At 39.8% G+C, this 24523-nt stretch overlaps 1 protein-coding gene across 6 annotated transcripts in view; it reads right to left on the reverse strand.

Moving 5' to 3' along the window:
* The window catches only part of LNPEP (leucyl and cystinyl aminopeptidase), a 96049-nt gene extending 73968 nt beyond the window's left edge, over nt 1–22081 (reverse strand). For 5 of the 6 annotated variants that reach the window (XR_009452617.1, XR_009452616.1, XR_009452614.1 and 2 more), the window contains exon 1: nt 20921–21063. Coding sequence is in view for 1 of the 6 variants with exons in the window: in XM_059694034.1 (XP_059550017.1) it covers nt 20921–20939 (19 nt within the window). In the remaining 5 variants the exon portion in view is untranslated. Of the gene's footprint in view, nt 1–20920; nt 21064–21942 lie in introns of those variants that run through there. The other variant, XM_059694035.1, reaches the window with a different exon arrangement.
* Nucleotides 22082–24523: the final 2442 nt, after the last annotated feature.

Raw genomic sequence — 24523 nt, forward strand, 5'->3', positions numbered from 1 at the left:
AAAGTACTTAAGAACCTAGCTCTGCAACATTATACTCATGGATGAATTTAAACATCATGTCTCATCAATACATGCTAAAAGCCTAAGAAACTCCTTTGGCCAAGTAAATCCATGAGAGGAATTTATCCTGCGAATCTACAATTATATACAGACTGGGGGGCAAAAGCAGGTTTATAGTTGTGAATACATGAAATTGAGTTTACTTGTATTATTTTTCATACAAATAACTGTAAACCTACTTTTGCTCCTCCTATATGTAAGAAGGTTTATAGCAGTTTTGTTTACATAGCAAGAAAAATGAAACAACCTAAATGTATAATGAAAGGGGATAGGTACATTCATACCCAATAAAATATTATGCATACATAAAATTATTTTAAACATGGAAAGGTGTTCAAAATATAGTGTTGAGAGGCAGGCTATAAATTTTAAATAAATATTTGTCTAGATGTACACACTGTAAATAAAAGTGTTAAAAATGTTAACAATATTTCTTTGAGGTGAAGTTGTGGGTATGTTGGATGTTTTTATTATTTTTTTTAATGTTAAATAATAGGAAAACACATTCAAACATGTACAGATCATGTTTTAATCTGTTCAAGATGTAAAGTTAATAAATTAATGAAAAATTATCAAATGTTGGCATGTCTTAGAAATGGTCCTGATCAGTAAAATCAGAAAACCTGATACCAGGACAGAATTTGCTCATTAACCTCCCATGGGATCTCCTATTAAGAGGTGGCGTCTATTATCTCCACTCCTTGTATTGGCCTGGCAATTTACTTTAATCAGTAGAATGCAGCAGAAGTGACTAGGTAATATTTCCAATCCTAGGCTTAGGGGCCATGTAGCTTTCACCATTTCTCTTTTGCTGACCTGAGAGTCATATGAGAAGACATCTGAGCTAGTCTCCTTGAGGATGAGGAACCACAAGGAAAGACAAGCCCAGCCAGCAATCAGTGCCAACTGCCAGATAGGTGAGCAAAGCTATCTTAAATCTTCTAACGCCAAGTTAACCTGCCAGGTGATGGCTGTTACAAGTGACCTCAGACAAAATCAGTGGAAGAAACATCCAGCTGAGCCCAATTCAAAATATTGACCTACAAAAGTATGGGCAAATAAAATGACACTTGTTTTAAATCATGTTTTGTGATTTATTATGCAGCAATAGATGACTGATATATCCATCATCCATACAGTATACCTTTAATATTCTGGTGTGTCTACTATTCTTATAGGCAAATGTATCCCCTAAGACAAAATTGATATATGCTATAGATACCAGTTCTATGATTCTGTGGCATCTTTAAAACACATGCAGGGTCTCACGGTTATTTCGGACTTCAACTCAAACACATAAGGAGAGAATGGAACACATTTTGCATTCTTTATACAAACACTGTGTGCAGCTATAGGCTTTTCCTCCAAAGCTCAAGTGCCTTGATGCCCATGACTTCATAGTTTCTACCTCCCTCATCAATGGATGTGAGGATGCTCTCTGCTGAGTTCCTAGAAGAGGACCAGGTTAGACACTGGAAAAAGTAAAATCCAAGTTCATCATCACCATTACCATTTCAATACCACCACCAATGAAAGTGATGATAAAAACCAACACTCACTGAGGGCTTTAGCATGTGCTAAGAATGGGCTAAGCACAGCAGAGTAGTTAAGAATGTCTCTGGAACCAGAGATATTGCCTGCCATTTCCTGTGTAACCCTGAGCAAATTATTTCACCTTTCTAAGCTCAGTTTGCTCTTTTGTAAAATGGAGATAATAACAGTACCTCTCTCATTGAATTGAGACAATTCAATGAGATACGTATAAAAGTTTTAGAACAGAGCCTACCACATAGTTAAGTGCTCATAATTATTAGCTTTCTGTATTATCAATCAGCATTTTACATGTGTAAGCTTATTTAATTTAATCCCTATAACATTTTATGGATGAAGTGAGAGTGTAAGAGGTTAAAGAACTTGCTAGTAAGTAGCACAACCAAGTTCCAAACCCACATTTTTCTGACTATAGTAGCTAAACTTTCCAACAACATATGATATCACTTAAAATAGCCCAGGAGTGTCAAACCAGGCCCCCTCCTTCCTGCTAGGCAAATGTTTCATGTCTTCATAGCCTCTAGAGGAGTGGTGGTCACAAACCTACCTATAGGTCTGAACTGAAGAGGTGCAGGGAGGTTTAGAATGGCCTCAGAGATTAAAACAACTACCACATTGTGTCAGACACTGACACTGCGGTTTCCACAACTCTCTCAGCCAGGCACTTAGTAGGTATTCAAAAGGTGATGCTTGATATTGACCAATTACATTCACTGTATTACTACCCCATCATGGGCAGTAAGTTGGACTTTCCCCCTTTCTCATTAAGATTATGAAATTATCCAAATACAACACAGTGTGTGTCCATTTTACTGAAACTTTTAAATTTTTGCTATTTTAGAAAACTTTCAGCTTTTCTAGAGACCCTCTCCAGAGGTTCTCAACCTATGGGTCGCCAATAATGAAAATACATCCTGCATATCAGATATTTACATTACGATTCATAACAGTAGCAAAATTACAATTATGAAGTAGCAACAAAAATAATTTTATGGTTGGGGGTCACCACAACATGAGGAACTGTATTAAAGGGTCGCGGCATTAGGAAGGTTGAGAACCACTGCACCTTTATGTTTTACAGATAAAACAATTAACTTTGGTCTAAAGTTATCCAGCTGGTTAGTAAAAGTGACTGGAACCAAGGAGATTTTTTAAAATCTTAACTTTTCTACAGGAAGATGAAAATGAAATAATGAGTGGGTTTTACCCACAGAATCACTCAGCTAAGTTTAGTTCTGCCCGAATTCAGTTTGGTGATTTTGAAAACAACTACTTTCTCAGACTTACAGGAAATGGTTAAGTAACCTCAGAGAAGTCACTTATTCTTGCACCGTGGTAGGCAATTTTTTTTTTAATGAGTCTTCTTCAGATAGTAGAACATCCTAGTATTGTCCAAGCACTCAACTGAAATAGCAAATCTATGTTACAAGTTATTACTCTATTCTAGATATCTTTTATCCTTTAAAAGGGGCAAAGAGAGCTATAATATGTTTTTAAAAGACGAGTTTTTACATTTTATAGTAAAATGAATTCTCAAGACTGTAAGACCAAACTAGAAGAATAAAAATCATTGCAAACTGACAGTTCAGTGCTGAGCAACATGGTTCCATCCTGATCTCGGACAAAACAGAGACCATATAATTGAAAAATTATTATTTTTAAAGAAATTTCTCATGTCGTGCGATAGCTGATTTCTTGAGAAAAAAGTATCTGCCGACTTCTTTTTTACCCTATAGTAAGTACTAGCTGGATCCTGGTACAGTAAAATGTCACACTTAGGATGAGAGAATCTGTATAATTATTAATATTAGAGTTTTCTGGATGAATGATAAAGTTTATTTGCTAATTTTTAAAATGTTTTTGATGCAAATATTCTAAGAAATTTTATTACTTTCCCATCTTCTTACAAAGAATAGTCTCAACGTATGGTTATCATTGAAAAATAGTAACTACACTGCTACTTGCTGGGACACAGAACTCAGTGTCTTGGCTGATAAGAGTACTAATATAGGAAATGGCACCCTATACCCTAGGATTTGGCCAATTTGCTTAAATGCATTTAAACTAACAACTTAAAATTAACAGCAAATCGTAATGCATGAGATTTTTTTTTTCAGTTTTAGTTTAGATTTATGCATTGAACCAGTGTTTCATTGAAAACAAGTTTCACTGCAGCTATTCACTACAGCTATTTTTCAGGAGATTTCTAAGTTCAACTGATGTTCAATTTTAATTGTGATTCACATATCAGAGAGTAATCATTTCTTAAAGATAAATAGAAAGTATTCAAATTGAATAACAGGGAGAAAAGAAAGAATGAGAAAAAATGAACAGTGCCTCAGGGACCTATAGGACACTTATCAAAAAGACTAACGCACATATAAAATAATATTGGGGCAGAAAAATTATATGAAAAAACCACAATGGTCTAAAACTTTGTAAATATAGTAAAAGATACAAATTTACAGATTCAAGAAGTTCAACGAACCCAACAAAAGAATAAACCAGAGAAAACCAAACCAAGACACAAAAAATTAAATTGCTGAAAACAAAAAGTAAAAAAAACCCTCAAACCAGCTAGAAAAAACAACAACATATTAGAAGGTGGCCAGCAGGGCGGGACTGGGCAAGTCGGGCCAGACATGCCCTGGAGCCAACCTCCCTCGTCCCTTCCTGGCCAGCAGCAACAGCTCAAAGGTCGTCTGTGGAGTGAGCTGGGTCCCTCTGGCAGGTGGGATCCCTCAGACTGGCCTGCAGCGATGGGGCTGAAACCAGCTCTCCGACATCCCCTGGGGGTCCCGGATTGTGAGTGGGCTGTTCTCCGGTGATGCACCCTGGAATCTGATTCCCTCCTCTCTGGTTCCGGGTGTGTCACCCGACAACTGCTGCTGCCAAGTCACTGCAGCTCAGCAGCTCCTGTGTTGAGCATCTGCCCGCTGGTGGTCATTGCACATCACAGCTACCGGTCAGACGGTCGGATGGTCGCTTAGCCTTTAATATATATAGATGACATATATATAACTATATGTGTTTGTGTAATACACATGTTTTACATTACACAAATATATTTATATCTTTGGGTAAACTTGAACCCAGAATGCATAAGGAACTCTTACAACTCAGTGTATGGGCAAAAAGTTTGAATAGCTATTTCACAAAAGAAGATTAACTAATGGCAAAAAACAAACAAACAAAACATGAAAAGATACTCAACATTAGTAGTTCTTAGGGAAATGCAAATTAAAACTGGATGAGCTACTATTACAAACCCACTAGGTTGGCTAAAATTAAAAAGATTAATCATACCAAGTCTTGGTAAGGATGTGCAGAAGTACTGCCTTATGGTGCTGATGGGAATGTGAAATGGTAAAACCAATTTGAAAAACTTGGCAGTTTCTGAAAGTTAAAACATACAGCTACCAGATGACCCAACTAATCAACTCCTAGACTTTAACCAAGAGAAACAAAAACTAATGTCTACACAAAGACTTGTATATTAATGTTCAGAACAGCTTTACTTATAATAACCCCCAAACAAATTTCCATTAAGAGGTGAATGGGTAAATAAATTATGGTATATACACATAATGGAATGCTATTCAGCAATTTAAAAAAAGCAAAAAGAAAAGTAGTAAATATTGATATTACCTGGACAAATCTCAAAATTATTATGCTGATCAAAAAATACCAGGCCAAAAAGATAGCATAGTATTCTATTTACATAAAATCTATATAATTCCACTTATAAAATTTTAGAAAACATAAACTAATCTATAGTGACAGAAAGCAGGTCAATGGTTGCCTAGGGACAGAGGCAGGGATAAATTGTAGTTTTTTTGTTTTGCTTTGACTTTAAGTTTAAAAAATGTAACACAAAATCAGGAATATGCAACACTGATTTTAATTAGACAAAGGCCAATTTGAGAGGCTTAATCATTTGAACAATTACTGTACATTCACATGCCAGACTCAAGGCCTTTGTTCCATAATTACTTTTTGTTCACTCACACAAAGGAACCATAAATGGTCTTGTTTAAAAATATTCCTGGCACTTACTATGAACACCAACCAAGTAAAGAACTAATTCTTTATAATGTTAGTATTTCAAAGTACTTTAAATGTATGAATTAGGACGTTTGGGTATGTGACCTAATTTTATAGAACATGAGTTCAGTTGGCTGAACTTATAACTGACCTACATCACTATATAAGTTTAAGGTATACAGCATGATGGTTTGATAAAGTGATTACCACAATAGGTTTAGTTAACATCCATCATCTCACACAGATACAGTAAAAAGAAAAAAAAATGTTCCTTGTGATGAGAACTCTTATGTTCTACTCTAAAACAACTTTCCTACATATCATACAGCAGTATTAACTACAGTCATCATGTCATACATTTCATCCCTAGTACTTATTTATCTTGCAACTGGAAGTTTATACCCTTTGACCACATTCCTCCAATTGCCCCTCTCCGCACACCTTGCCTCTGATAACCACAAATCTGTTCTCTTTATCTATGTGTTTGGCATGTTTTGGGGGTTTCAGTGTTATTTTTCTTTTTAGATTTCAAGTGCAAGACAAATACAGTATTTGCCTTTCTCTGACTTATTTCACTTAGCATAATGACTCCAAGGTCCATTTATGTTATTGCAACATGGACACTTAGGTTGTTTCCATGTCTTGGCTATCTACATATATAAAAGGTTAATATGCAAAGTGTCCCCTCATGAGTTTGACTGGGAGACCGGAAATTTGACCACTCGTTATGACACACGCTGACCACCAGGGGATGGCGCGGAACGAAGGAAGGCCCCAGCTGGCAGCCGGAAAGTCCTGATTGGCTCTGATTGCCGGCCAGGCTTAGGGGCCCTATCCATGCACAAATTTCATGCACTGGGCCTCTAGTTACAAATAATGCTGCTATGAACAAGGGGCTACAGACATTTTTCAAGGGGAAGACAGTTTTAAGTAGATCAATACTAGTTATTCATGGAACTAGAAAAAAAAGGGGGGTTGATTCTAGTTCTCTTAAATGTTTAGATCCCTCTATGGCAGGTAGTACAGATATGGGACAGAGGGTTTTATATCATTCTGGACTCCATAGATCAGAATAAGTTGTAAAAAAAAAATAATTGAATTTAACCATGTAGGCCTTGAATTCATTAAAATAAGTCTAAGAAATCACTAAAGGGCTGAGAAGTTAAATGATGTATCCATATTATGTGAATGTTGGAGGAAGGGGGTTTGAGAAAGAGGGGCAGCAGATTGAAAACTCTTCAGGTTTAAACATAAAATAGATAAAACTCAATTCTTTTTTCAAGGTAATTAAATCACTTTTTAAAATTTTGTGTCCTCTCTAGTTTAAAACTACCCAGGGCTGAAATAAATAACTGTAAAATCCTCATACAACCAAGGCACCTGATACGTGGTTTGTCAGATCTGCCTGACTAGAACATTTCCTTCTCCTGTGACCTAGATCTATCTTAAGAAACCTGCTGCCCAATTCCAACAGCTCCACTTTCTACCTGCTGAGGATTCCTAAGGTATTCCTCTCCAGTCCCTGTAAAAGGAGGATTAAATGTTTAAATGAACAGTTCTCAAAATGTGGTATGGGTATGGTATACTCTTTCATCGGGTCTTCAAGGTCAAAACTATTTTCATAATTAGAGGTTATTTGACATCTTCATTTTCATTCTCTCATGAGGATATAGTGCAGTTTTCCATAGATACATGACATGTGATATAACAGACTGAATGAATGCAGAGGCAAATCTGAAAATCTAGTTGTCTTTTATTAGGCCATACATTGAAGAGATTTGCAACAATATAAAACAATGCTTTCATTAAGTGTTTTGGAAAAGTTACTTTTCATTAAAATATTATTTATGTTAACATGTAAAAGTTTTTTACTGTTATGTAATAAACTAATATTCTAAAAGTTATTTCAGTGTTAACTTCTAACACAACCAAGATCTAGAAATAGAACTCATATAAACAAAAACTTTTAAGGGTCCACAATAATTTTAAGAGTATAAAAGGCATTCTGAGACCAAAAAGTTTGAGAAGCATAATTTTGCCTTCAAATATAAAGAAAAAATTCCCAAACTCTCCAGACATCTTGATTTAAGGATGGAAGTTTCAGTATATTGTTTGAAACAGTATAAATACATAAAGGAAAATAAATATAGGAGGTTTAAATCACTCTCTAGTAGGGCAGGAAGGGACAAGGGGTTTGGGATCATCCTGGATTTCTGGGTCCAAAAATAAATCATTGAAGTTAAATTAACAATATATGCTCCTTTGAGCATCCTCAGGCAGGAATGTAGACTCCAAAATTTTGTTCCTATGGAAAAACATAATCTTTACCTAAAGGTAAGCAAATTATCCATAAAGAAAGCTGCCTGTTATGGATTGCACTGAGCCCCCTTGCCCCACCCCCTCCAAAAATTCTTATGTTGCAGCACTAGCCCCCAATGTGACTCTATTTGGAGATAAGGGCCTTTAAGGACATAATTACAGTTAAATGAGGTTATAAGGATGAGGTTGATAGGAATGATGTTCTTACAAGAGGCATCTGAGACACCAAAGCCCTCTCTGCAAGCGCAGAGGAAAGGCATGTGAGGACAGAGCAAGAAGGTGGACATCTGCAAGCTAGGAAGAGAGTCATCAGAAACCAACCATGCCCAGCACCTTGATCTTGAACACCTAACCTCCAAACCACAACTGTAAAGAAATAAAATTACTGTCGTTTAAGCTACCCAACTCAGTCTGTTGGTATTATGTTATGACAGCCTGAGTTGATTAATACACTGCCTATATTCTGTTTCCATATAAGTACTTCATATATATACTGAGTGAGAGGAAGGGAAAATGGAGGGTTTGTTTGTTTGCTTAAGGGGGAAAATATTGAATTAATATCTTCACAGTTCACACACCATAATTTACGTTACATGGCCACTAAAGAGTTGTATAGGTTTTGTTCTTCTCCAAATGCCATTTAATTTTTATTCTTTCATTAACATTAGAACAGAAACATCTACATTTTCCCACTTGGTTAGTTTCATGCTTTCATATTCCAGCTCATATTGTAACTAATTCATACCATTAGTTATTCTGTTATATCAACTAATAGAGAATCTTGCCTCTCAATGGTTTTGCCTAATTGACAGCAATGATGTAACTTCACCTCCTTTACTCTTTCCATAAGGTCACACAAATGCTTATGTATGACCAATGTATGCCTTAGCAATTCTGGGATATTAGGAAATTCCCTTTTAAAAGTTGAATCTAATTGGCTTGGGAATTCTATTTGGCTAAAGAAGGGCAAAAGTTCCCCAATAGCAGGTCAGCAGAAGGCCCTACACACTGCCAGAGAGAACGTGATTTGACAGCACCATATTAGACTCAACTGCACAGCAGCTCTCTAGCTACGAATAAAGGAGGGAAATGTGAAGCCATTCTTTAATTTTGATTTTGAAAATGCTTCAGAGTAAGAGATTCCCTCCTACTAACCATCATCTTCTTCCCCTCAAACACTAAGGCCACTTCTTACACTATCTTTCCAGTGCTAAGCACTTGCTGTGTCTGAAACACAGCACTCAAAATGCATTTCAGTAAAAAGGGAAGCTGAATGAACACTGATAAGAATATTGCCCCCAAAAAGTGATTTGAATTTACCCTGTTGCTATTGAGAAATTTATAGAAAAAGGAAAAGAGCACTGAAATTCAACTTTATTTGGGGGGGGGGGGAGAAAAACCTCTAACTTAAAACAAATAAAATTCTTATTTAAATATTTGTTTCGGAGTTATCTGAAGTAATACTAGCCTCAGATAACATTTATTGAACATTTAATATGTGTGGGACACTATGTTAGGTGGCAACTCTAGTAGCAACCAAATATGAATCGTGTTTTTATTTTATGTAATTGATGGGTTTTAGCTAATAAGTATATACATTCTTTATACACAACTCAAATGTGGTTTTAACCATTTAGAAAATGGAGTCCTAAACAACTGGTACGTTTGCTTTCATAACATACCATTTATGTTTCTTTGGGCATCTTTGGGCAGAAATATGGGCTCCAGTAATTTATTCTTGTGCAAAAACACTATCTTCTTAACCCTGAAGTTTCCCAGGAACAAATGAGGCCCAAGATGAGAAATGCCTTTACTCTGTTCCCATGCAATCCTTCCATAGAGCCACTGGAATGATTTTTTCCTTACATTCTTCAGCTTGCTATTTGGTCAAAATCACTGCCTGATATGTTTTAGAAGTTGAAAGTATTATCTTTGTGAGGGAAAAAAAGAAACAGTTCTGGAGACTCCTGGCAGGGTGGAGGTAAGCAGGCAAATTGCCATGATTCATAACAGATTCTCAGAGCCAAAAGCTGCTGCCAAGTTACAATCCTTCTGCAAAAATAATAATAATAAAATAAGGTTGTCACAGTCACTAGCAGAAATACAAATTCACTAGTAAAACTAGCCACTTATTAAGCTTACTGTGAGAAAACATAGCAAAATAGGTATGAATTTAAACACAGACGTGTTTGTTTGCATCGCTGGTACCTATGAAATACAGGCCTTGTACCAGTTAATGAAGTAACCTTATTCTATATCTTCATGTTAACACTACCTCTTTTTGAATTAAATTCCTAACTACTTCAACCCCACCTAACAGACAAAATGTATTTAATACCTAATCTAAGACTGAAACAAGTTCTACTTGTATGAATAATGAGGTGTTGCATATTACATTTGCTTAAAGAACCAGAAAAATACATCCAAGCCAGAATCAGATTGAATATAGAAATGAATAGTTCCTCTACTCTTACACAACACCTACCTGAAAGTGTTACAAATGCATGATAATTGTTAATAAATATGAAATGGAAAGAATCCTTCTATATTAGCTTCAAGGCTTTAGTAAACAAGATGCAAGAAATACCATTTGTTCTCCAATTTTGAAAATCTCTATGGCTGGAATGTCAAACCACCATGTATCTTTGACCTCAGCTAATAACATGAAGAGTTTGAGTTTCTATGCACATTTTAGTTTTTAAACTAAATATAGTAAAACATCTTGCTAATATCCTTAATTAACTCTCACAGAGCTAGTTCGTGAGGAGCCAGGATTTGAATGCTGCCATCTGAACTGCTCTTCTCTATTATGCTACACTATGCAGTAGTCTTACAAAATGAGATAGACAGATAGATAGATCATCATGACAGATCTACAAAATGAAAAAATAAAAGTACAAAACCAAGTGTTAAGGAAAGTGGTAGAAGATGGGACCTGTGCTTCTGGAAGCCAGGCCATTTTCTAATAGAATGCACTATTTTGTATGTCCGTATATCTTTTAAAAAAATGAATTCTGCTGGACTATAAGCTCCTCAAAAACAGAGACCATGCTGCATTTACATTTTTACTCCAGCTTTAAGAACAAAGTTTGGCACAAGTTAGAATACAGTTAGTGTGTATTTTAATGTACTTATTTGAAGGTGGGATCTTTTTAAAAACTATTCTCTTTTTAAAAAGAGGTAAGTGGGGACATGTCAAAAACAAATTAAAAAAATACTTGTTAATTGAGGCAGTTTAATATGTTATGCAAGAAGAATTCGTACTAAACTATTCACTCTATGCTTTTTCTCTGACCCCCTACTCCTGATTCACCAACTGAAAAATAGAGCAAGGAGACATGAAAACTAATTTTGGTTTGTTCTATGTTTACTTGTGGTGATAAAAAAATAAGAGCTAAAGAAAAACTATTAGCATGATTTAAAAAGGAAGAAACTAAAAACAAAAATGAGGAAAAGAAGAAAAAAACAGAATTAAGTAGACTTAAACCCCATTATTATCTGATTTCAATAAAACAGAACTGAGCCCAAGGCATTCCTTTTCAAAAAAATTTTTGTACAATATATCCCAATAAATACATACTTCTGTATTTCTTTTCTCTGGTTGTTATCCACAATCGAATTAATATAGAATCAAAAGAAGACTAAAATTTACAACAATGGACAAAGTTCTAATAACAACCATTTATTTCTACAGTCAGCATTCAAAACCATTATAGATTTCACAGAAAAAAAATATACTAGTTAAATTTCTGGCTAGAGGATACTTTAAAAGCATCAAGTTAACAAGTGGAACATAATATTCCATGGACTAAAGAATACAGCCAAACAGTAAAGAATACTAAGAGCATTTGCTTCCTTTATCCTTATATTTATCATTATGAAAATGATCAGATATGCCATTTTTTTTCCACTTAAAAGATAGCCAATAGCCTCATGGGCAAAATAAAATTTGAGCTTAATTTTCCATTTTCTTTGCTTTTCCTAGGCTAAATTACAAAACCCTAATATTTATATCAAACTTGTTTATAATATTTTTAAAAATCTTCATAACATAGGTCCCATAGTCCTTGACAATCCTGATGGTACCGCTTAGAAAAATTTAGCTATAAAAAGCAATTGAGCCCTGACCGGTTTGGCTCAGCGGATAGAGTGTCGGCCTGTGGACTCAAGGGTCCTGGGTTCGATTCCGGTCAAGGGCATGTACCTTGGTTGCAGGCACATCCCCAGTGGGGAGTGTGCAGGGGGCAGCTGATCGATGTTTCTCTCTCATCAATGTTTCTAACTCTCTATCCCGCTCTGTAAAAAATCAATAAAAAATGTTTTTAAAAAAAGCAATTGAAATTGTCAATGATGCCTAAATATTTATGCTCACTAATCTCTCAGGCAAATACCTTTTAAAGAACTAGTTAAAAAGTTTATTTTTAATTCCATCCACTATCTGGATATAGTTTCAAAATAATCTCAATCTACTGTAATACCTTATTTAAAATGAAAATGGCATTAGGTTTAATGAATACCTATAAGTGATTTAGTAGAGAATGTATATCATTGAAAGACATTTATAAGAACCCTTCAATGTATACAGAATACTATGAGTTAGAAAGTACTTCAATTGGTGAATATATTTGTTAGACTTGATCTCATTAAACTGATAAAACACAAGTAAATGATAGTATTAAATCTCTATAGCAAAAACTTTGCCATCAATTTACAACTTACTAAGGGTCAGTTTATCATAAACCCAATTAAAAAAAATAGTGATGATTATCCAAAAGTCTAGGACTATAACCACATTTTTTTCTACCAATCACCACTGTCATTCGACTATCTGTCAACAAAAGTTTCTATGCATGATTTCTTCCAATCTTTCTCTCTTCGGCAGTGGTTCTCAACCTTGGCTGCACATTAGAATCATCTGGGAATCTTGTTAAAATCCAGAGGCCCAGAAATCAGGATTTTAAAAAGATTCCCAGGTAATCATAATGTGCAGCCAAAGTTGAAAACCACTGCTCTACGGCATTTCCCAAATTGGCAATTAATTAAAACAGAACTATGTACCCAACTGCAACAAATAACTACACTCAAACAAAGGTAGCTACACTTTAGTGAATGTGTGCTTATTTCTATCTAACTCAACACGCTATATTTATTATCTAAACCCCACTTCAGACTAGACCCTCTTTTCTACATTCAATCATTTCTCTGTGTGCTTCCTCCAACTGGAGCTTGTATTGATGCAGATGGCAGTGAGGTTGCTGTTTTAAAGAGCAATGCATTGCTTATTCCCCTTAAACCCAATACCCAATGCTCTGAGTTGTTTTCTTAATCTAGCCACCCAATCTAGATACTGCCAAGGACAATGCCAGTGGCCCAAAGAGTTAGGAATTAGAATTTAGTTTTGAAAGCAGAAAAACTACTGCTAATACATATAAGGGGGAACCATCCCTAACTCATGGACATAATCTTGATAAACCTAAGACACACTAATTTCTCCCATCAAGCCCCAAGGTCCACAGCAGCCTCTCTTACTAAAACCATTGAGGCCCCTTCAACAATTATAGGAGAAGAAGAAACTAGACAAGTACTACATTACTTTCTATTTTCAAATCACATGACCAAAACCAACTTAAAGATCTCTTAAAACATTTACTCTACTCAATCACTCCCACTAATCTCCATGCATTTTTCCTCTAAAGAGAATCTTGAGATGATACAATGCTGTTGAGTTAATGAATATTCTAACAACTGTTTTAAATCTTATAAAAATAACAGTTGCCCCAGCCGGTTTGGCTCAGTGGATAGAGCATCGGCCTATGAACTGAAAGGCCAAGGGCACATACCTGTGTTGCCAGCTCGATCCCCAGTAGGGGGCGTGCAGGAGGCAGCCAATCAATGATTCTCTCTCATCATTGATGTTTCTATCTATCTCTCCCTTTCCCTTCCTCTCTGAAATCAATAAAAATATATTTTTAAAAAAATAACAAGTTTCAGGGGGGTGGGTAAGAGATCAACCGAAGGACTTGTATGCATGCATATAAGCATAACCAATGGACACAATACACTGGGGGGATATGGGAGGCTAGGGGAAGGTCAAGGGGAGGAAAAAAAAGGAGACATATATAATACTCTTTGTAATACTTTAAGCAATAAAACAATTTAAAAAATAATAAATAAAGAAATACGAATATAGGGGGGAAAAATAAATAACAGTTTCAGCTGTGAGAAATACTATGGCCCAAGGCCTCCTTGCCCACCAGAACTTCCTCTATGACACCTAAAATAGCTGTCTGGGAAACATTGCCACATAGTCCTGGTCATCATCGCTGTGAGATCCAGGAAGAAAAGGAGCACACCCAACCACAGAGAACAATTCTGTCACTGCACTTCCCATTTTCCTGTTCTCACAGCTTATGAAGTTCTCCTCACAGAAACATCAGGAAGTCTTTCACTCTCTTCATTCCAGATCACTGGCTTGGCCTCCCTCAAAAGCACAGGGGGACTGGAGAAGACTTTGGACCATCCAGCCCCCCAACCTACAGAAATCCTGACAAGTGGCTTGAGTTATGTTTTGGTGACTGCATTCTTTTTTTTTTTTTTTAATTGTTTTACTGCTTAACGTATTACAAAGGGTATTACATGTCTCCTTTTTTCCGCCGCCCTTGACAATCCCCTGGCCTCCCCTACCCCCCAGTGTCTTATGTCCATTGATTATGCTTATATACATGCATATAAGTCCTTCAGTTGATCTCTTACTCATGCCCCCTTCTGCCCCACTACTCTCCCCGGCCTTCCCGCTGCAGTTTGACAATCTGTTTGAGACAGCTCTGCCTCTGTATCTATTTTTGTTCATAAGTTTATAATGGTCTTTATTATCCATGAGTGAGTGAGATCATGTGGTATTTTTCCTTCATTGACTGGCTTATTTCACTTAGCATAATGCTCTCCAGTTCCATCCATGCCGTTGCAAATGGTAAGAGTTCCTTTTTTTTTACAGCAGCATAGTAGTCCATCATGTAGATGTACCAGTTTTCTAATCCATTCATCTACTGATGGGCAGGCACTTAGGCTATTTCCAGATCTTAGGTATTGTGAATTGTGCTGCTATGAACATATGGGTGCATATATCCTTTCTGATTGGTGTTTCTGGTTTCTTGGGATATATTCCTAGAAGTGGGATCACAGGGTCAAATGGGAGTTCCATTTTTAACTTTTTGAGGAAACTCCATACTGTCTTCCATAGTGGCTGCACCAGTCTGCATTCCCACCAGCAGTGCACAAGTGTTCCTTTTTCTCCACATCCTCTCCAGCACTTGTCGTTTGTTGATTTATTGATGATAGCCAGTTGGTGACTGCATTCTTAAATACATGGAAGGAATGACCAGGAAGACCTTCATTAAGAAAAATACTCTAAAAGGAAAAGAACTTCAAAGGATCTTCTACAGTTGAACTTGATTCTCCACTGTTTCCAAACTCCCTGGGGAGCCTGAGTTTTCTTTACTTGGCAAATGGACTGCTTTAGATGCTGAGGTTGGAATTTTAAAAAGTTAATTGGCTCATTGTTCAACCATAAACATCAGTATAGAAAAGTGAGGTAAAACCAGGCAATAAAGAACTATGACTGCTATCAGGAAGGTTCCACAAGGCCAGTGGCTCTACAGTCCTCTAAATTTTTTTGCTTGAAATCTAAAACTTTCATGAAAATGAACAGTCCTACCATACAAGTGACTATAACTTTTCTGACTATGAAAAAGAGAAGTACGTCATACGTTTAAACTCATGGCAAATATTTTCTATTTCCTTCTACGGCCTCCAAATGCCAATCCTAACTCATTTATCTCCCTCACCCCTCAATTTCTTTTGTCTGACCAGATCCACCTACTGCCCCCTTCCAACTCTAATTCTGTCTTTCAACCTCACACAATAGTATCATGCTCCCCAAACCAGGTTCATTTCTGAAAAAAAGATTTGCAAGGTTCAAAGTATGACCATTTTGAAAATCTCTGCCCATCAGTTTCCTCCTTTACCTTAAATCTCAACATTGCTTTCATCTTCGTCATTAATTCTTTTAAGTCCCAATTTTCCCAAAAGATCTTTACAGCTGAAGTCCTGAGGAACTCCCAGGACAATCACAAATGGATTCCAATAATGAATCAGGTTACAGGGGAATCCTAACCACTCTTCCACTGACACAGGAACTCTTATTGTCACATTCACTGTACAGAAACACTAGGACAATGAGCAGCCTTCTCTACAAAGGCCATTAGATAGATATACAAGGAACTGTACCATCAAAAGGGCTCCTAAATTTCCCTCCATTCCCACTCCTGTTTTTTGTGAACACTCAAATTATCATTTATCTGTATTATGTATCAAGCTATATGCATATCCATGGATTCAAATGTAAAAAAAAAAGACTTTCTCTCGGTGTCCCCCTAGTATTATGGAAAGGCTTAGTAGTATTATTGTCACCTCCAACCTCCTGCAGTTTTCAAGACATTGGGTAACAAATTTACAGAATACGGTTGCACTGCCGTCCGTCCACATGTCAACTACCACGAACCAGGGGTCAAACCTAGCTCCATCCCAACTTCTGGGATTTCCTAACACTTTCATGGAAAGGGTCAAAATGCTACTGTTTTCTAACAGGAGTATTCACAGTAGAAATGTGAAATTACTGGTGATAGATGTTATATGAACAGGTTATAAAGACAACCCTGTACATTTATTTCATAGTTAGAAAACTTTCTTGAAGTTTTATTGCTTCTTTACTTCTGTATTTTTATATTAGCATGAAAACAAAATTAGATTCTTCCATTTCGTTTCTCTCATTTAGGTTTGCATTATCTATTGACAGGTTTGTGGGGTTTTTAAAACTGTGCCTAACAGAAAATCTACTTGTAATGGGCTTTCGAAAAATGGCATCTTGACTGAATTACTGAGAAGGAAATCACCCCTTGCTTATTTTCTATATGATGATTTCTTCATAACCAATCTTACTGGTTATATAGCTTTCAGGCGGAGTTCTCAAGGATCATCTACAGATAAATGATAATCATTGGTTTTAATTACATCTAAAATATGTTATCTTGTCACAAGACACTCTTGTTTTGGAGGTTGTTACAACCTCAACCCCAGACTATTAAATGATGTTAATACACAATTCCTAAACAGCTCCTATTTCCCTTTACTAAAATAAAAACTTAAGACAGGTAGATTAAAAACAGAATTCAACTTATATTCCACCACAGACTAAAAACACTCAGATTTTCCATTTCTTAAGGGTTTTTTCTCAATGTGGTAATTTATCATAGAAAAAAAGGAAAAAATATATAAACAAAATGTGGTAAGTTCACATTTTTGATAGATGATGCTAAAAATGTTTTAAAATGTATACCGTAGGACAATTATTATTTATAACATGAAAAGATGAAATCACAATTTTATACTGCCTTACAAATGAATATCTAACTTGTACAGACTTCTCATTTTGGAAGTTGGGAAATACTTCCAACTGGGCTGCAATTTAAAAAAAGCACAAAAAAAATAATTTTGTAAGACAGGAAAGTCTCCCTGTTTAACATCATTTAATTGTCTGGGGTTGAGGTTGTAACAACCTCCAAAACAAGAGTGTCTTGTGACAAGATAACATATTTTAGATGTAATTAAAACCAATGATTACCATTTATCTGTAGATGATCCTTGAGAACTCCGCCTGAAAGTCTCCCTGTTTGATTATGTACCAGGTTATACTGTTAGTACTACAGTGATTTCTGGGGGCTTCGTTCATATGAAAAAAATGACAAACTGTTATGTTTTCAGTTCTGGGGCTTCAAAATACCAATGCTTTTTTATCCTCTAGATTTCCCTCAGGCTTAGAAAGCACAGGGGGGAAAACACACACACACACACACACACACACACACACACACACACAGCACATGCAGGCCAAGAAGTCCTTCTCTGTCAATATGCCTCCAAATTCTGAATTTGCTTCCTTCTGGTGAATACTTCTAACATCCTCAAAATGAAGTCAGATTCCTAGGGCCAACACCTCAGACCTCCTCAATCAGATTCTGGGGTTTAATCCCGGCATTTACATTACTTTAACAAGAATTTAAGTTACCCTGAAATACCCCAACCCTACAAGCACATGAGGACAAATAAAGTTGGATAGTCATCAAGTAACTACTTGCCCTATCACTTCACTTTTGTTTGTTTGTTATGGTAAAATATAAATCGCTACTTCCTAGTAGTTTCACCTCTACCTGCCTAACAGGACATAATAATTACTGTTAAAACAATCTTGAGTGTTGGTCAAGCACATCTCTCTCCCCACAAAAAAAGTCACCAAAGATCCAAAGCCAGAATGGATATCCAGTCTTTGGCATAAGAGTCAGTAGTTCCTCCCAAGGGCAAGACCTGAGCCAAATGGGAATGCCTGGCACTAAGGTCCCTCTGTATAAGTCTTTTCTGGAGATGTGCATATTAAATGGGTTCCGGCAGTCTTACCTGGACAGGTTAACATAGGATGTTCACATGATCAGCAGCAGGCAGAGAGGAGGGATCAAGAAAAATGAACCATACCAGCAGCAAGTTTTAACAGGGAAAATACAGAAACCCCTACTGGAATAGATGAGTACTGAAAGCCAGAATGACAAAACAGAAACTAAACTTGCCTCCTTTACAGATTTATAGGTCAGAGGGTGGTGAAACCATTGACAAGATTTTAACTGAAGGATATGTTGTCCTGAATTACTAAAACTGTCTTTGTTAAGCTCTCACGATTCTTTCCATATACCGGGATCTAAGTGGTGATGGTTTTGTTAAAAGAGCATGAATTTGCAATAAGAGTTAATACCAAGCTTAATAATTCCTGCAATCATAAATTCTATGGATACTGAAATACTCTGTATCAGAATGCCCAGGTCTATGGCAGAATTAAATGAACGTATGCTTTGTACTCAAAAGGATTAAGTATAAAGATGTCCTGTTTGAAGACACTAGAAAATTCTACAGCTATCCTTCAAAAGTCCTGAAATAAAAAAACAGTCCACCTTAAACCTAAAAAGCTAATTTCATGTTGACTTTAGACATCGTAGTTTCTATTCTCCTTGTTAAAGAATGCTAGATAAGGCTCCAAGGAGTGATTAAAACATTAAGTAAAATGATGCATTGCCAAACTATCTCCAACACAGACTTTCAAAATCTGAAAGGATCAGAAATCCAATTTTTCACATGAAAGTTGAAGGATTGTTTCTTTTTTGTTTTTCTAAGACTTTTCCACTTCCTTCCCAAATGTGGCAATTCGTAAATATTCGTATGTAGGGGAGCCTGTTCTAAGAGGGGAGAAATGGCCCCAATTTTTAAGACTTGAAAATGTACTTTATTTCTGTAGACACAGATTCACCCAATCAGCTAGCAATGATCTTGATCAGATGATGACTTAGCCTTGTGGGGATTTTTTTTTCGTTAAATGAAATTTCACATTCAAAATCCTACAAAGATGGAAGCTCCAAGCATTCAACTAGAACAAAGGCCTTGAAATACTCATTTGAAAGGATTTAATGATTTATATTAAACATATTTAGCCCAAAGTACTTAGATGATCTTTAAGGCCCCTTTCTGTTCAAATCTTAATTGCTTTAGTAACTTTCTTAGACTCTTCTTAGAGCCTTCATGATTACAAATGGAACCTGAATGAGAAGATTCAGAATTAAAGTGGTCATCATTAAGCCTGATTCAACAGTACAGACAGAAAGATGGCAGCAGAATAAAGCATCCTGAACTAGGGACAGGGAGAAGACCATGAAGTAGTTCGCAGGCCCGCCCGTGAATGAATCCCAACATACAACTAAGTCAGGGTGAGGGTTGGGAGATTTAGTGAACCATGTCCGTCTTTTGGGTGACAAACGACCCACCCCAACAGGGGTAGACTCGGGCTTCTAATAATATGACAAGCCATCTACCTGAAGTCATCCACCACGGCAGGAAGACACAGGTCAACTAGCGAATGAATTTTCTCTAACTTAAGAGTAAATTATCCCTTACTGGCAGTTTTCCTACTTTCTATCCCCAAATAGAATCCATATACTCAACGTCGCAAAAAGGCTAGCCATCTCACCCTTCCATTGTGACTCTGGCACTTGTGTTCCACACAAAAGCCATCCTCTACATTGGGGTGGGGTTTATTCTCTCCCTCCCGTCAGGGGAGGGCCGTGGCAGCCCGTAAGGCATCCTGCAGGCCCCCCTCTGACTCCCCCCTCGGAAGTCACAGCGACCCTTCATCGGGAAATCTGCGATCCGGAGCCTGGAAAGGGAGCCTGAGCGCCCTGCGCGGCGCCCGGCCGCCGGCGGGAGGGTAACCACGCGGGCAGGCACCTCCGGGGCACCGAGCGGGGCCAGCGATCAGCACGCCTCCTCCGAGTTTCCCTTCCTTCCACGCAGTTAACCGGCAGCTCCCCGCCCCCACCCGTCCGATTGGGAAAAGTCACGCCGGCCACTCGCTGAAGGGCAGGGAGACAGCTCCCGGTGCGCGCACAAGTTGGGCTCCGCAGGGGCCGCGGCGGACACCGCCTTCTCCGGGGCGCACCCGAGCTGCCAACTTTCCCGCGGCCCCCTCCTCCGCGAACAGCAGCCCAAACTTTGCCTCTTGCCCACCTGGCCGCGCAGCGGAGCATCGGGGCGGGCCGCCCGCTCACTCCCCGCGCCTCGGGCTGGGGCAGGCGGCGGCGGCGACCTTCACGCCAGCCCCCAACCCCGTGCCGGCCGCTGCCCGATCCCCGCCCCCCAGCCTCCAGCCGCCTCCCCCAGACCCATCTCCCCGCCCCCAAACCCTCGCAGAAAACCCGCGGCCGAGCGACCGCACGCCGACCCCTCGGGCTCCGACGGCCCCCGATCCTCCGGGTCCCCGAGAGCTCGGGCCCCCGCCCCTCTTCCGCCCACTCACCACCGGTGAAGGGCTCCATCTTCCCCCCCGGCCCGGCTCCTCGCAGCCCGAGCGCCCCAGCTTCCTACTCCGAGAGCTGAGGCGGCCCTGCCGACTGAGCATGCCCAGCGCGGCCCGGGGCCAGTGCGGAGAGGCGGCGAGGGGCGGCGCCCGTCCGTTCGGGGCTCCGCCGCTCCGGGTTTTTGCGAGAGCTGCGGAGCAGGCGGGGGAGGGGCGGGGTGGGGGTGGGGTGGGAGGGAAAGGCTGGGGCAGCCCGCAGCCAAATCCGGGGGGCGGGGGGGGGGTGCGGAGGGCTAGGGCCCGGGCGGTTGCAGGGGCCAGGGTGCAGCCACGCCCGCCAGGAGGCAGCCCCCCCTCCCCCCCTCCCTGGGCTGGAACTGCAGTCAATCGCTCAGCAAACGTGCTGGCCTCCTGCGTCCGCGCTGCGCGGTCCTAGGCGCCGGGAACCCGCCCTGCGGCGGGAAAACGCGGGCATCGCTCGTAGGGCGGACATTCCCGCAGCAGACTCCAAACAAAGGCGGGAGACCCCGAGACCGGAATTACTGCCCCGCTGAGCATAAGATCGGGGGGATGGGGGGAGAGTGAGGGGTCGCTAGCTGATTCGATGGTGGTGGAGAGGCCTCGCTCGAGGCGCCCAGGTCTGAAAGGCAGAGCGGCCCCAGGAGGGGAGGGCTCCGAGGAGCAGGCGCTCGGGCCGTCCCAGCCCGGCTGCCCGCCCCCCGCGGAGAAGTCCCCGGAGCCGGGGGGCGGGGGGGCGGGGACCCCTGGGATCCAGCCCTCGGGCTGAGGTTCGGGAGCGGCCCCTACAGGCCGGCGAGTCACAAAACCCGGCGCTGGCGGCTCCAGGCCTGCGGTCGCCGCAGGATGTGGGCAGGAGGCCTGTGGGAGCCGAGTCCCAGATCAACACCTGCGGCTCCGGGGGTGCCGCCGCCGGGCCGGGCGGAGCTAGACCGAGCAGCGGAAGCTCCCTTCGTCACCCCTGCCCCCCGGCACTTGCGCTTTTGCCTCCAGCCCCTCGATACCATTGTTTCCGATGTCAAATCCGGGCAGACCTGGCAAGTCTTGGGGATGGAGCAACTGGGGGCCCCGGGAGCCCCGGCGAGGCTCGTCGGGGCGGCTCCCTCATCCCTGGGTCGGGATGCGCATCGCCGCCACTCTCGCGGTGGAGGCCTCGGCCTTTCCAGACGCTGTCACCACCTCCTCTCCCTCCTCTTCCGCATCCCCAGCCCCTGCAGCAGCTTGGCTTGGCGGAGCCTGCCAACTGTCACCGGCTGCGCCCAGGCTGTCAGCCGCGGGGCGCAGGACGGGGCTGCACACACGCCGGCGGGAGCGCAGCCAGCCTGGTGCACGGGCGGCCGGCTGTCCCTGGCCCCGCACGGGAATTAGAAATTAGATGTCAAAGAAGTAAAAAATATCGAAGTGCAATATTGCCTATGACATGTCAGTTGTATCCACTCACGCACTTTCCACTCCACTTTAAAACCTCCAATGGCTAACCATTGCGCTTAGAATAAAAGCGAAACTCTTTAGCCCTGGGACCTCATCCCTCCTACACGTGCTCGCTGCTCTGGCCACAAAGGGTTGCTTGCAGTTCCTGGAAGTAGCCAACTTCCATCAGCATGTTCCTCGTGCAAGAACTGTTCTTGCCTGGTACTCTGCTGGCTGGTTCCTTCTGGTCATTTAGGTCTCACCTCAAATGTCACCTCTGCAGAGATCTTTTCCCTGACCACACACAATCCAAATTAAGCAGAAACATGGTCTACTGCCTAGTTTTCTTAGAGCACTCATTACTCCGTAAAACAGTGTTTGTTTGTTGCGTTATTATTATCAACCTCCCTCTCAAGAACTGAAGCAGCATGAAACAGGTAGGGTCATTATCTGTATAAGGGTTGTATTCCCAGATAAGTGCAATAAATAATTTTCGAATTGATATGGGAGTGGATGCAACGGTATTTAGAGTTCTAGTTCACTTGCAATGTGGAACGCCCTCCCAGAGAACATCTCTATATTGAACGATGTGTTTGTGATCAGGACAGGGAAGGTGTCTTCATCAAATGACACCTCAAAGCTGCTCTCTCCCCGCTGGTAAAGATCATCTCAGACCTTAGGCTTCCCCCCACGCCCACCCCAAGGAACTTAACTGAAAATAGGAAGTGAACCAGGTGGTGCATCAGTGTTCAGATATTACATAGTATATGCAGGGCTGGATTTTGTTAAAAGTACCCCACACATTGTAATTGCTTAGATACGAGGCTTTTCCCTGTATTTAAAGTCATGTTATAGCCCTTTGGAGTTATTTTTGCAACCAAAGTACTTAGAATCAGAGATTTTTAAAACTCCACCGCTTGTTAAATCCCCTCACCTTGCCTATAAGTGAGAGTCTATCGTGCTTTTAAGTGTGGAACACCTTATCCTGAGTTTTGTCAAATATTTCATTTCCACAGAGACTTGCAATAAAAATGCTTCACCGTGGCAATAGTAAATATAGGTGGATAATCATGTCTTTCAGTGATTTCTTTGGCAAAGAGACAATAATTTCTTTATCCTCTCTTTGCCAAGAGGGAGAGGGAGAGGGAGAAGGAGGGAAGGAAGGAAGGAGAAAGAGGGGGAGGGAGGCGAGAGAGAAAGAAAGAGAGAGAGAGAGAGAGAGAGAGAGAGAGAGAGAGAGAGAGAGAGAGAGATATTAAGGAGCATTTAAAGACCTGTGGTTTGGGTTTGGGATTGGAGATAAAAGTATACAAACTTAAAATGTTTCAGGATTCTACCTCCCCTCAAATAATAATGAATTTTGTTTTGTTTTATTATGGTTTTTGCTTTTCTTTTTTAGATAACATTTTACATTTGATTTCATAAAGCCAATTTCACTACTGAAACCCATCATGGTTCAGTCCTCCCACCCAGAACTTCCTCTTTAGTTTAAGGGCATAATACTTTAAATTATTAAGAAGTTACTATTGATTATCAGAGGCAATAGAGAGACATTATCTACTATACCCATTTACTATTTCAGAATCCTTGCTTTTTACCATTTAACATTTGAAAACCAAAAAAAATTGGAAGGCTAAGTATAACATAATAAATAGCATAAAAAGAAAACTATGAGCTCCCTGAATAACAAACAGCATTTATTTAAAAAAAAAAAAGCAACAAACTTGCTAATCAATAAATATAGGAACTTTTTTCCCCATCAAAATAAAGCAATTGGTATGCCATGAATGAGTTAATCCAAGCCTCAATTTGCCTGGTGAGGAACTGAAGTCTAGATAGGTTGGAGGATTTACTCACAGTCCAGTGGCAGACATTGACTGGAACCAGGGGGTCTGTGTTCTAAACCAGAGCTCTGAAGTTTGTTGTTGCTTCCCTATTTCCACAGGGACATTAGGATCAATGACAATAACCTGTGAGACAGATATGGAGTAAAGAGAAATACAACTAACTTCAGGCTAGTACTAGACAGCTATTCCATTAGTTAATTGATATTCCAACTTAATTTCTTGATATTCCCTGTCAACTTCAGGTTTAGCATTATTAAATAATCTTTCTAATTATTTTGAAATAAGCAATAAAAAATACATTCATTCAGTGTACACATTTGAAAATATT

Source organism: Myotis daubentonii, chromosome 4 (assembly GCF_963259705.1).
Source record: "Myotis daubentonii chromosome 4, mMyoDau2.1, whole genome shotgun sequence".
NCBI lineage: Eukaryota > Metazoa > Chordata > Mammalia > Chiroptera > Vespertilionidae > Myotis > Myotis daubentonii.